This window comes from Oreochromis aureus, linkage group 3, assembly GCF_013358895.1.
Source record: "Oreochromis aureus strain Israel breed Guangdong linkage group 3, ZZ_aureus, whole genome shotgun sequence".
Taxonomy (NCBI): domain Eukaryota; kingdom Metazoa; phylum Chordata; class Actinopteri; order Cichliformes; family Cichlidae; genus Oreochromis; species Oreochromis aureus.
In genome coordinates, this window is record NC_052944.1 from 64,602,852 (window position 1) to 64,616,161 (window position 13,310).

The window sequence follows — 13,310 nt, forward strand, 5'->3', positions numbered from 1 at the left end:
ACATATATTATATGTAATTATATATACCTGCACATTGTACCTAGGGTTGCAGCCACTTGGCCCCACCCCATTGTTGTGACAGCCCTGATTGTACTTATACACTGCATCTGCCACATTAATGTATTTTTAAGTGACTTGTTTGTAATACATGAATTTGTTTCTTACAGATGTCAAAGTCTCAACCTCATGCTGCCCTCCCCATCCTCCTAAAGTAAGTATTTGTTGTTGTAGTTTTTATGCAGTGTCTGTGTCACATGCTAATCATAATTATTGAAATAACTGTTTTCTAACAGATTTTCCAAAACACTAGTTATGTTTGTTGTCATTCAGACCAATACTACTGCTTAGACATTGCTTAGTGGTCATGCATGTTTGACAAGCTTGTTATGATACCAAAACTGTAGGCCTGTCACAATAATCGATATATCGACTTAACACACAATACATGTACATGACCTCAATAATTGTTAATGATGCAATTTATCTGCCATTATATTTACAAAAATAAAATATAATAATAACAACAAAATAACATTAAATAACATTGTTTTCTATTTGTTAGAAAATTTACTATTTATTCAAGTTTTTATGGTATCTAATATTTTGATACCTAATTTCCATGATCTAAATATTTTAAGAATTAGATGTTGGTTTGTCAATTGAAAGTGTGTAGATCTTGCATTATTATGGTGTTATATTATGATTATACATTCAAAGACATAAAATGGTCTTAAAATGACAATGACATAACTTGTTGCAATTGTTTATGGGGCAATATACCGACCAACAAAAAGTTGTTATCGTAACAGGCCTTCAAAACAGACGGTTTTATGATTGATAAATTCAAAAAATAAATACATTTAATTTCTCTGAGATTCTCTAATATTCAGTTACAGTTCACAACACAGCTACCTGTACATGCAGTATTATACTGTAAATATAAATCTCTGCACTTAGCATCCCACTAGAAGAGTCACAGTTACTGCTCTTTTTTTTTTTTTTTTTTTTTTACAAATACCTGTACTATTACTAACACATTTACTGTTTTACTTTTAGCCTGTGGATACAAATGCAGATTTCCTTAATGTAAGTTGTGCATTTTAATTACATCATGTTATTTTTATTATTATTTATTTATTTATTTTATTTTACATTCAAATACGATTGCTAGTAGGTAGGTAAAGAATAGTTCACCTATAATTGATATTCTCAATTAATTTCTCACCTCTGATTGAATGCCTTTGTTTGTTTGCCTTTTTTTACTATAACAAAACATTTTTGCAGGATATATATGGTGAATTTATATGCATAGATACAGTCGTAGTGCTTGACACATGCACACAGCAGTAGATGTACTAAAAAGGAAATAATTACAATCATGATGTTGATTGCTGATGTCAGTATATATATTTTAGAGGAATGTTTAGTTTTTCACCCAAAATGAACTATATTGCTTCAGAAGAGATTTATTAGCCTACCTGACTCTTATATATTGTTCTGTTTTTTGTTTGTTTTTGTTATTTTCAGGTTCAATGGTGCGTGTTCTTCTAATGGCCACCTTCCCACTGGAGGTTTTGATCCACAGCAATTTAAAAGGTAAACAGCTTTGAAAGTCAGTTCAAATGGTTAGCTAATAGTATTCTAAAAAGCCTACAACTCTGTCACCAGTTTCTTTACCAAAAAGTACCCATAAAAGTATCTCTCAATAGCATATCATTGTAGTTCAAATGTTTAGTTGTACAAATGTCAGATTTTGGAAATCTAAAACTAGTCAAACACTCAAATGTTCATGCTTTTATAGGAGCACAGATCAAAACGGACATTGGCGCAGAGTGAAGAACTGCCCTTCACAAGGACACTATGACAGCCATATATAGTAAGTGAAGATTTTCTGTGTATCTGAAATTGCATACAGCACAAGTAACTTACTTTGCAACCATTAAAATAGGTTGTAAAGTAAGTTACCAATACAAATAGGTGATGATGCATTGTAGTGGTTGGTCTCAGACAAAGAAGGTCAACAGATTTATGAATGCTGGAGGGTAAGGAGAGACGACCAAAAGGGGTGTTAGCATTACTATAATGTGAACTGGATAGACTTTCCATCTAGGAAAAAAAAGGGGTAAAATTATGCGTAAAATATATCTGTATTAATATCTGTATCTATATAAACAGAAATATCTGTTTGCTAAATGAAGCCAGCTAACATAAATCATATTTTTATTTTAACTCTGATAAAAGTAATAGAACTGTGACTTTTTATTTGTTCCAGTGGCAGTAAGGAAGAGGTTTCCCAATGTGTCCAGAAGGGCTTTGAGGATTGCAGTGAAAGCTGGGGGAACTGAGACTGCTGGAAAAGGAAAAGAAATTAAATTTAAAGTATGTTGACTTATGTTCACACAATCACACACACATATACACATACACACACATATGTGTACATATATATATATATACACATATATATATGTGTGTCTGTGTTTCTTTTAGAATGTTTAAGTATGTAATGAGAATAAAATTATAAAATGAATATTCCTTGCTTGATTGATATGCTATATCTATGTTTTAAACATCAAATAAAGATTTCTTTCAGCTGTTGCATGTGAATGTGTTTTCTTAGAAATATATGAAGGGTTAAATTTATATATTTTTGAATGATTTTAAATAAGTTTAAATTGTATTTTGAAATATATTTTATAAATATATTTCAAAATATAAAAAAACAGCCAAAAAATATATGTGTTAAAACACATTTCAAAATATATTTTTGAAATATATTTTAAAATATACAAAAAATGGCCAAAACATATATGTGCTAAAATATATTTTAAAATATAAATATATTTTAAAATGTATTTTAGCACATATATTTTTTGGCCATTTTTTGTATATTTTGAAATGTATTTTAAAATATATTTTTTTACCGTATGGGAGAGCAGACCTTCCCAAAGTGTGGGGCCCGCCCCCTAGATGTGAAAAGGGAAACAAACGCAAAGTAGGAGATGAAGCATCGCTGAATATGTTTCCAAACCAACTTCATTCTAAGCCAAAGACTAGAAAATATGGTGAAGCATATCTTCCCTTTGGCTTCACCTGCACAAGTGCCAAGGTAGGTCTCCCCTGCAGAATTGGTTTTCCCTGGGTGGGGAGCACACACTGGACTCTCCAAATCACGGACAAACAGTATCCTACATTCTTGATTTTTAATTCACAAACACTTCTTGTAATGACTAACTACTCCTGACATTTTGTACAGTAAAGTTACAGTGGGATACAAATAACGAACATTTTTCTTGTAAAACAAAGGGGGGCCTAGCAAAATAAGTTTGGGAACCACTGTCTTAGAGTAACATGTTTCCCTAAAACTTTGGTTCAAGTGGTGTTGCTCCCATTATTTGTCAGGGACTTAGATGACAACATATTAATTCATCTGCATGACTTAAAGAAGATTAAACATTTGACTTTCTGCTGTAGCTGCAAACACAGAAAACATAGCAGCACAGAAACACGAGTACAGTTTCTTTTTATTTCTACCATCTGAATTATATTCAAACCTGTGGAATCACTGACATCCTTTTGAAAAGTTTAACATTTAACAGTAATCCTGATAAAACTTTTACACACAAATACTGTTCAAAGAATAGAAATAAATATACATGCTGTGTTTTACTCACCTGTAGACGCCAAAACAAGAGACAGTATCAGGAGAACTTTGAAAGGATCCATCTATGACAGCTGAACTGAAACAGTGTAGTAGCTGGAGCCCACCTGGATATAATGCAAGAATAAACATTTAGTGAGTGCTCTCACTTTATATACTTGTGGAAAGCCAGCCTCCAGGAGGGAGGGCAAAGAATGAATCGCGTATTGTTATTGGCAAGACTGCAGTGTCATATTAATGAGTACAGTACATGTTATTGATGGTAGCTGTGCATGTGATTCCCATGTAAATACATTCAGTTGAGGAAGATGCCAGAGAAGAGGACAATACTGCACACACACAGGCAGGTATTTAGATAAACACTTTATTTATCCACAGAGGGAAACTCACAGGAGCTCATTTAAAAACAAAACCCTTCAGTCATAACTGTAAAAGTACTAAACAGAAACGATCTGATCTCACTCAATAGGAACAAAACTACATTTATGTTACCTGGAAACTGTAGAAAAGATTCTGTAGTAAAATTGTTGATAAATAATGTTAAAGTCTGTCAGTAACTATGGGAAACAGTCTAATATAAACCCGACCATGACCTGGATACACTGTGAGGATTCTCTCTTACCGGTACGCTCATCGGAAGACGCAGGTTAGATGGGGAAGCAACCTGCATCTTCCCACTGAAGATGCAGGTGTGTCTTCAGCCATCTGCCACTAGAGGACGCTGTAGCCAAAGCATTGTTAGCTGATTATTATTGTTATTATTATTTTAGATTTTACGTCTTATAAAGATGGTTGTCATGAATTTTGGGAGAATGTGGATCATTCATAATGCCACACGTTGCAGTTAATTATATATTTTTTTCAGATGTTAATTTGGCAAATTTATCAGATCATATTAGATATTTTAATATTAGATGAACATCTTTTTCAGTAATGTTTTTTTAATAATGCAGAAGACGTTTAATTTATTTAAAATGTATTTTTCTCCATTCTCTTTGTAATTTTGTATAACGTGTTTAAAGTATATTGTGATGTGTTTATGCGCAATGCCGCTCACTTATGTGACATTTAATATGTGATCATGTTTGTACTAATCGATTAGTTGATTAGCTGAGTAACGTGGTGTAGCTTTCTTTGTACCAGCAACATCCCGATCACAGCCCTGTCTCTAAATCTGTCCCACAGTCACACAGCCAGTTTAGATCTGGTAACGGTTTTCCTTTGCTCTGCGTCTAAAGAGTAATTTATTCTCCAGGCTCAAAAACATCGTTTGAGCACTTTGCTCCTAATCAGCCACCTCACTTGTGTGTAAGAGAATCAACTCATACCGAGTCACAGCGATAAGAGGGGGTGTGACCAGGGAGACAGCCAGCGAGACCGTCGACAGCACTTTATCCAATAACAAGCATGGGCGGTGGGGGGGACAGCAACCAAAAACACGACTCCCTCCGACACCCAACATAACTTCCGTTTGTGAACTTTGAGTGTGCTTCATGAAACATGTTTGCTGTAACATCTGCGCGGCTCTGCTGGACTTTACTGTCTGTCTCCCTCGTGGGCTTTACCTGTGCAGGTGAGTTTGATTTTAAAATCCCATCCATTCATTTTTTTCCTCACAGTGATCATCTTATGTATGCAGATGACCTGGTTGTTTTTAGTCCCAGTAGGATTACAGCAGCTTCTGAATATGCTGTGCAATATGATATAAAGAACAATGCTGATAAAAGTGTTGATATGTAGAGCCACGCAGGATAATCAGCTAAATTTTCCTGTTTTAAAACTGTTCAAACACCCTCGAGGTTCATAAAAAGGTGAAATACCTCAGTCACTTTATTCCTGATCAAATAAATGATTATGAGGACATATAGATACAACGCTGTAAGCTCGATGTGCAGGCAAATACATTTCCATGCAAACTCAGCTTTTTGTTCACTTCCAGTTAAAGTGACTCTGTTTAAAGCGTATTGCACACAGCTATGTACCCCGGCGGTCATCTTACAAGCAGCAGCTGAGAGTGTTTGGATTTTTAAAGCACTTTTAAGGAAGTTAATGTTCACTTTTAGAGAACGACTGCATGGCTCTACTAACAGTAAAAATTTAACACTCACAGATGTGACAGTGAGTTGTTCCCGTTACTCATCCAGTCTGAGGAAGCACTGCTTGAAGTGTTTGTGTATTTACTGATTTCTTTTAAGTAATTGTGTATTTTATGTATATTGTGGTTTCATATCTTTACAAATATTTCATATATTTTTATTAAGGTGTATATTTTCTGTTTTGTTTTGTTTATAACTATGGACATTAAGTCTGTCAATAAAGATTGATTGATTAAAACATGCACAAGCTAAAGTGTGAAGAAGCATCTCTGTGTGGAGAGATGCTTTGTAGCAATAATTTACATTACAAATCCCTCTGTGTACTACTGGTCACTTAGATTTCAATACTTAGAGGAGAGTGGTGAAGCCTGAGGCAACACATGTAAAACTTCACATCAACCTTTATGTAAACTTCAGAAAACATCTGCATCATGAAGATTTAGAGAGCACACTAACATTCTGTTTTTCAAGTTCATGGATTGCATAAAATTTAAAGTAAAATTAAAACAAAAACCACAACAGCAGGTTGGCTCCAGTTCTCAGAGTGTCTGCTCCTCTCTCTCTCTCTCTCTCTGTCTCCTCAACAGGATCATTTGTAGTGAATGTGACTCAGACCTCCTGTCAGGCAGAGGAGAACCACAACATCACACTGGAGTGGACGTTCACAGTAGAAACAGGCAGATCCCCCACATATCTAATAATTTACTGTGACCTGATAACTGATGATAAACTCTCAGTCCTGTATCATGTCCGTGATGGTGCTGAAGTCTCAGAGTCTCAGGATGAAAGGTTTTCAGGACGAGTTCAGGGTGACAAAGACGCCCTCAGAGAAGGACGAATCAGACTCCAGCTGTGCAGACTCAGGACTGAGGACTCGGGTCGATACAGATGTGAAGTAAACACAGATTATGGCTTCAGCTCTGCGAGCTGTAGACTCAACGTCACTGGTAAGTTTTAACAGGTCAAAACTGAACAATCACTTGTATATTTACTGGTCTATTCAACTTTTATTTGCCATGTTTGTGATTTATAACTGAGAAACATGAAGTGTTGTTCATGTCAAACATCCTGATGGTTCTCATTTTATTTCTGCACAAGTAAATATTTTCATGTCTGTTACAGCAGCTGCTGATCAGCTCCAACCTCAGAGGCCAACTTCATCACTACAAGAAGAGAGAGAGGACTGGAAGAATATTATAATTTTCCTGACAGCAGCAGCAGCAACATTATTAACTCTGCTGATGTGGAATTTTTTTTCGGTCGTACAGAGAAAGATACGAGAGAGACCAAACTCCTACGCACCTCTAAACTCTCAGTGACAGACTCTATAAACCAAGATACTCCCTGCCTTTGACGTCTGCTTTATGTTAGGATGCCTGGGTCGACCCAGAGGTTTTGAGTTTATTATATTATTTATCATTTCTAGTCTTTGGTTTCTTTGTTGAAGTTCTGTCTGATGGTTTATGTCTCTGTGTCTGCCCTGTTCCCACCTCTCTGTTCCTTCTGTAGTGCTTGCCTGTGAGTCTGTGTCTGTAAGTTCAGTCTGTGTTACTTCCTGTTTTACTTTGAAGGTCCGGGTCTTATGTGAATGTGTCCTGCTTTGCTTCCTTGTCTCGTTAGTTCTGATTTCTCCCAGCTGTGCCCTCCTTCTGTGTCTCATTCCCCTCGTTACTTCCCAGTGTATTTAAACCCTGTGTTTCTTTGAGTCAGTGTCGCGTTGTCCCTCATGCTGTGTGGAGCGCCCTGTGTTTCCCGTGAGTTTATGTTGTTTCCCAGTTTAGTTTAGTTTAGTTTAGTTTGCTTTGTATGCATGCTTGTTTTCCCGTGCCAGCAAATAAAGCTGAGTTTTTTGAGTTCATCCCTTGAGTCTGAGTCCTGCATTTTGGGTCCACCACTCCTGCTTGCCTGCCACACAGCCAGTGTTGGGAAGGTTACTTTTAAAATGTATTCCACTACAGAATACTGAATACATGCCCCAAAATGTATTCTGTAACGTATTCCGTTACGTTACTCAATGAGAGTAACGTATTCTGAATACTTTGGATTACTTAATATATTATCATGCTTTTTACAACTACATGAATGTACTATTGCTGTGATTTATTACTGTTACTGAAGGTCCGCGGCGCTGAAGCGTAGTAAAGGGACCTCTGGCTAATACGTCGGGTTCGTGTCGGGCTGGTAGCCGAAAACTAGCTTTACTTTGTTGTCTGGGTCAACTTTGCTTGCGGGAGACAGAGAGAGGCGTTGAAAGGCTGCTCCAACGGAACTTATTTTTTCCGGAGGAAAACACGAACACAGTGTACAGTTAAGTCTTAATAGCTTACTTACAAATGGGCTCCTCAGGCACTCTTCTTGGCTGCTGTGGTTATTATTATATTTACATGCTTCCAGCTCCCGTTTTTGCTCCGTGACAGCTCGGACTTTTCCTTTCTCTCCCTCCCTCGCTCACAGACACATAACGGGTATGGCAGTCCATTCTCCCTGCAGCACGGACTACACTGCCCATCAGGCTACATGCTTTAGGGCCATGCCTGTAGCATTCTGCCTTTTAACTTAGCACAACAACAAAAAGGCGCTCTCTCACCCAGGAAACACGCAGAGAGAGAGAGAGCGTCACCCTGTAACCATGGCAACCGTAACGCTGCCGCCTGGAACAACAGAACATAGCTGTCAAACAAACCCAAATAATCCTGACCCGCGACAATATGAAACAGGGAAGTACCGCCGTGTATTCCATTTATTTCAACAAAGTAACTGTATTCTGAATACCACCTTTTTAAACGGTAACTGTAACGGAATACAGTTACTGATATTTTGTATTCTAAATACGTAACGGCGGTACATGTATTCCGTTACTCCCCAACACTGCACACAGCCAACCTTAACACTTTAAGTATTACAAGTTAGTTGTTGATATGAACTGCAATTTACCTTAATTTCTTTAAATTTACTTTTGCTTTTGTAATTTTTGTAATTTACCTTAATTTTAATCGTCATGACAGCAACATCAGTATTTTTCCCTCTGCTGATGGTTTTCACTTTACTTTGGGAACTCTTTTTCTAAACACAGTCCAAACTTCTGTCCAGCTTCTAACAGCATCAGAGTCACCAATCAAAACCATGCAACACTGATGGCTGTCTACAGTAGCATAGAGTGATGTTTAAAAAAGCCAAGTATCACCTCATTGTTTACAAAGTAAACTGAATTAAAATGAAAGCAACTTGCAGGAACAGGGAACAGCTGACAGACTGTCTGCTAATCCTACTTGTAAAAAAGCACAGCTGTGCACACTTGGCTGCACAGTTTGCTTAACCGTGACTGTGAACAGGATCCATTAATCACTAGTAAAACAAACTCTGGACTCTGGAGGTTAAACCTGTTCGGGCACCGTGAGCCTGGATTACTAACTCTTTTTGAACCTCTTCTCCATCAGCGAGCACTAAATATAAATACATAATTCCTTCAGAGACTCAGACTGCTCTGATAGTTATTTCTTTATTAACACGATGGTGTTAATTGTTACAGAGACTAAACAAGAATAAACGCTCATGTTTTCTCTCCATGTTGCTCCACTTCAATGCTTCTTGTTCTGACATCAGATAATTTAATAACATTTTTATTTTGTCACTTTATATTTACAGCTTACACCCTTGATCCAGGAGGACAATATTTCCTCCCATTGTATACTTGAGTGTATGATATTGGATTGCATTGGATTGTGATAAAACTATCAGTTATGTTGACTGTTTAGTCTGACGGTGAGTCTCTGTGAACTGTGGGCCAGCATCAGTTTCTTTCTTTCATGAATAAAGTTCCAGTGTCTCCTCTGCTAAAGGAAACATTAAAGGAAGTATTAAAGGAAACATTAGTTTTTCTGAGTTGGAAACCTTCCTGTGAAAAGCTGTTTGACAGGATTCTGTGTTGAATTTGTCTTGATGCATTTTGTGAATCTGAGAAAGTTTCAGAGCAACACAGACAGCAGCAGCTGATCTGTGAGAGACTGTTGGGAACATTTCCTCTTACAAACAGCCCGTTGTTTGACAGCGAATGCAAACAGGAAGAAGCACTGAAAGGTGACACCTTATGCAAATGTTTACTAAATAACTGAACAGTGTGGGGGGAAATATGTCTGCTTTGCTTAAAGTAATTTGGCTAAAATCTCAATACATTCAATTTGTTGAGTCAGTTTTACTCCATTTTCCACTGAATAAAGTCCAACCATGCTGACAGCACATGAAATAATAACCGTTAGTCAGTCCTTTTGTAGTAAAAAAAAAAAAAAAAAAGCAAACAAAAACTACTACAAAGTAATTTTTCCTGACATGTACAGAACATTTCATCATCTCAGAACATTTAAATATTCACTTGCTCACATTGTAAAATCACAGCACAGATAAACACAGGAGGCTTTACACAGCTCGGTCTCATACCTGAAACTTTCTGCATTCATGTAAAAAAAAATGAATTGACTCCACATAATGAGCACGGCTGCTGTTATACAATTTCTGAGACTAATAGAAACAAACTGTTACAGAGCTGTGTGTCACAGGTTTTAACTGTGTGAAAGGTTAAAGAAGCTGTGGTCAGAGAGATCATGTCAGATAATAATGCCCAGATCAGAAAACCACCATGGAAATTATATTATGGGCCAAAACTGATCATAGACAAAGACTTCACTCTGATACTGCAGAGACAAATGCTGCACAACTTTTTCAACACTAAACACTGTTATATGTAGACATGTAAAAAAATATTTGTATTATTCATGGACAGAAAGTTCATCTTATTTTCATTTCATGCCAATAAATATGAGCTTACTGCTCAGATTATTGCTGCTGTCATGTGTTACTTTCAGAAAGCAATCACTGACTCTGGTGATGCAGGTAAGATGCTCTTATCCTGTTGATAAGAATAGTCTCATAGTCTTTGAATTTGACCTTTGACCTTCAGCGGAGGCTCCAGCTGTTTCATTTGTATTGAGCTCGTTTGCTGGAAATGTCTCACTGCAGCAAAGCCTCTGTTTATTCATCTTGATCATGAATAATGATCATTATGTTATTAAAGGTTAAATTATTAAAATCATTTATTGGTTCAAATAAAGGATCAATCTTGATGTAGAAGCCCTTTTATGAAGTTTATTGTTAACGTTTGAAAGTTTCGCTTGCATGCCAAAGATCCAAAGTGTTTGAGTATAATTCAACGGTTAGCAGCCTTTACTATTAAAAGAGCATTTTGCTCCGTCTTCCACTAAAAAATATCATCTGGAGACAAAAACACATAAAACTGCTTTTAAACTTTTAAAAGTTCAATCTATTTTAAATGTTACCTGTTGCAACACAGAGTAATAATAGGCTATTAAATGCTGTGTTCTTGCCTGTTTTATGTGACTTAGTTTCTGAAGCTTGTTGTTGATCTGCTCAACGTTGGAGCTGTAAGATGTACCTTGGAGTCCTGATACAGGTGGGAGAGATATTTGGACTGTATCCCTCATTCTTGACTTTTATTTCACAAACAGTTCTTATAATCACTTATTACTCCTGAACTTTTGAAAATGTTAGCTCTACATCCCTGGGCCCGATGGCGCCAGTGTCCGGCAGCCTCGCCTCTGTCAGTGCGCCTCAGGGCAGCTCTGGCTACAATGTAGCTTGCCATCACCAGTGTGTGAATGTGTGTGTGAATGGGTGGATGACTGAATGTGTAAAGCTCTTTGGGGTCCTTAGGGACTAAGTAAAGCGCTATACAAATACAGGCCATTTACCATTTACATACAGTAAAGTTGCGTTACAAATAACTATTACCAAAACCCACGCGCATACTTTGTCGTGTTCATGAGTTTGTGTCGGGGAAAACAAGTGTGTCAGGTTTGTGCTCTTTAGCGAGATTGGTCTTCTGACGGGCGAACTCTTCGAGATCTGCTCTCAGGCTTTTGAACTTGGTCACCCACATCTCTTTATCCGCTATGTCGACCAGTTCAATATCATGATCAGACTGACTTATCCCAGTGAATACAGATGTGTTAAGCAGGGATGGGTCGATGTCCAGCAGTGTGACGAGGATGGCCACAGTGGGTTTATTTTTCCTTTCTGAACTCGCTGAATCTTTCTCCAAATGGAGTTTGCATTGCCATAATTGCACAGTGCAAATAATCATAATTAATATGATTGTTCTTGTCTTTGAACTGTCGCAGGAAGGCAAAGTGAGAGATAGACAAATGAAACACAGATTTTTAAGTGTTAAAATCTTAGTGGTAGTCTTGAGTTTCTTTACCAATAAACCATTCAGAAAATGGCTTTGTATCAAAAGTATTGCTTAACAAAAGCAACATTTTAACATGTCAGATGAAGGTGCTTTTCACTCATTTCCTGCAGGAGGTTTTCTCTATGCACAGTCGTTGGGTCTCCTGATCTTACTTGTTGGGCTTCACATATGGGCTCAAATTGTGGTCATAAATATTTTGTACTTGTAAATCAGGATTTGTATGTGTAAAAAGAGTTTGTGTGTGTGTGATGTGATGACCCAGTCCTGACAGCAAGGAAGGGTGACAGTAGGAGACAACACGTGGCAGAGGTATACATGTGGCTAAGGCTATAAGCCAGGGCTGCTTCTGGGACCATTGTTCTGGCCCCTATTTGTTATTTTACAGGGCGCCGACGCAAGGGGAGCTGTGGTGGCATCGCAGGATGGACTCGGATGCAGAACGCAAGCTGGGCAGGGATGTGATGGGCCCAGTGGAAGGACAAGAGGCTCCTCCTCATCTACCTTGAGGAGGAGCCTCAAGGCTGGCGTGGACTCTGCTCTAAAGAAGGAATTCCTGGACTGCTGGTGGACCCATAATGAACATGTGGTATACTCACATCAGTGAGTATACCACATGTTCATAAAGTATTTCCAATCTGACCTGTTTCATCTCTGTGCCTTGGTATCTGACTCACTTGCTCCCCCTTGTATTTAAAAGAATCATCCTTTTTTTAGCATGACATTCTGCTTTAGACTGCTTTAGTGCCTGCGCATGAAACAACCAGCAAGTTATGAGCTGCAACCTGCTACAAGTTGGCTGAAGGCTGTTGTGTGTTTATTCCTTTGTAATTATCCTCGTCTAGATAATCACACCAGAATTTTCAACTTCATATTCACCTTTGCTAACACTGAACTCTGCATTGATGTTTTGTTTTCTGTGTTTTTTGTCTTCATCAAACATCTTTCATTCATCGCTACAGTTTTGAACTCCTACCTTTGCAGGCAGTAGAGGAGGATTGTGTCAGCAGCACTCATGAAAGTTGTTGGTTCTGTTTTTTGGTTTTGGTGTTTGTTATGCAAACAGTTCATTCATCTCAGGTTTTCACTAGCTGAAGACTGGCCCCTGAAAACCTGTTTCTCCCTCCTGTTCTTTAAAATGAAAACCCGAAACAGGCTTTAAGGTAAGAAGTGATGTGACTGTGATGAAGTGTTGAAGTAGAAAGGAGATGTGCTGCCACCTACTGGCTGTAGTTTGTCACTGGATCTGTGATGAAAGAGGACGTTAGATTTGTATTTTTTATTCTCGTAAATT

At 37.6% G+C, this 13,310-nt stretch overlaps 1 protein-coding gene across 1 annotated transcript; it reads left to right on the forward strand.

The window, feature by feature from the left end:
- The first annotated feature begins 5,139 nt into the window (after positions 1 to 5,139).
- Positions 5,140 to 12,525, forward strand: LOC120434099. The gene is made up of 5 exons (XM_039601618.1): positions 5,140 to 5,234; positions 6,345 to 6,704; positions 9,403 to 9,442; positions 11,638 to 11,829; positions 12,405 to 12,525. Exons 1-5 carry the CDS (start codon positions 5,162 to 5,164, stop codon positions 12,523 to 12,525), a joined length of 786 nt encoding a protein of 261 aa, XP_039457552.1. The 5' UTR covers positions 5,140 to 5,161.
- The last annotated feature ends 785 nt before the right edge of the window (positions 12,526 to 13,310 follow it).

Bases quoted from the DNA above. Each gene is read 5' to 3' on its own strand.
- LOC120434099 (XM_039601618.1), top strand. From the start codon at position 5,162: ATGTTTGCTGTAACATCTGCGCGGCTCTGCTGGACTTTACTGTCTGTC. The intron at 5,235-6,344 runs GTGAGTTTGATT...TCTCCTCAACAG, and splicing joins CGTGGGCTTTACCTGTGCAG to GATCATTTGTAGTGAATGTG. The intron at 9,443-11,637 runs GTATACTTGAGT...TGTGCTCTTTAG, and splicing joins GGACAATATTTCCTCCCATT to CGAGATTGGTCTTCTGACGG.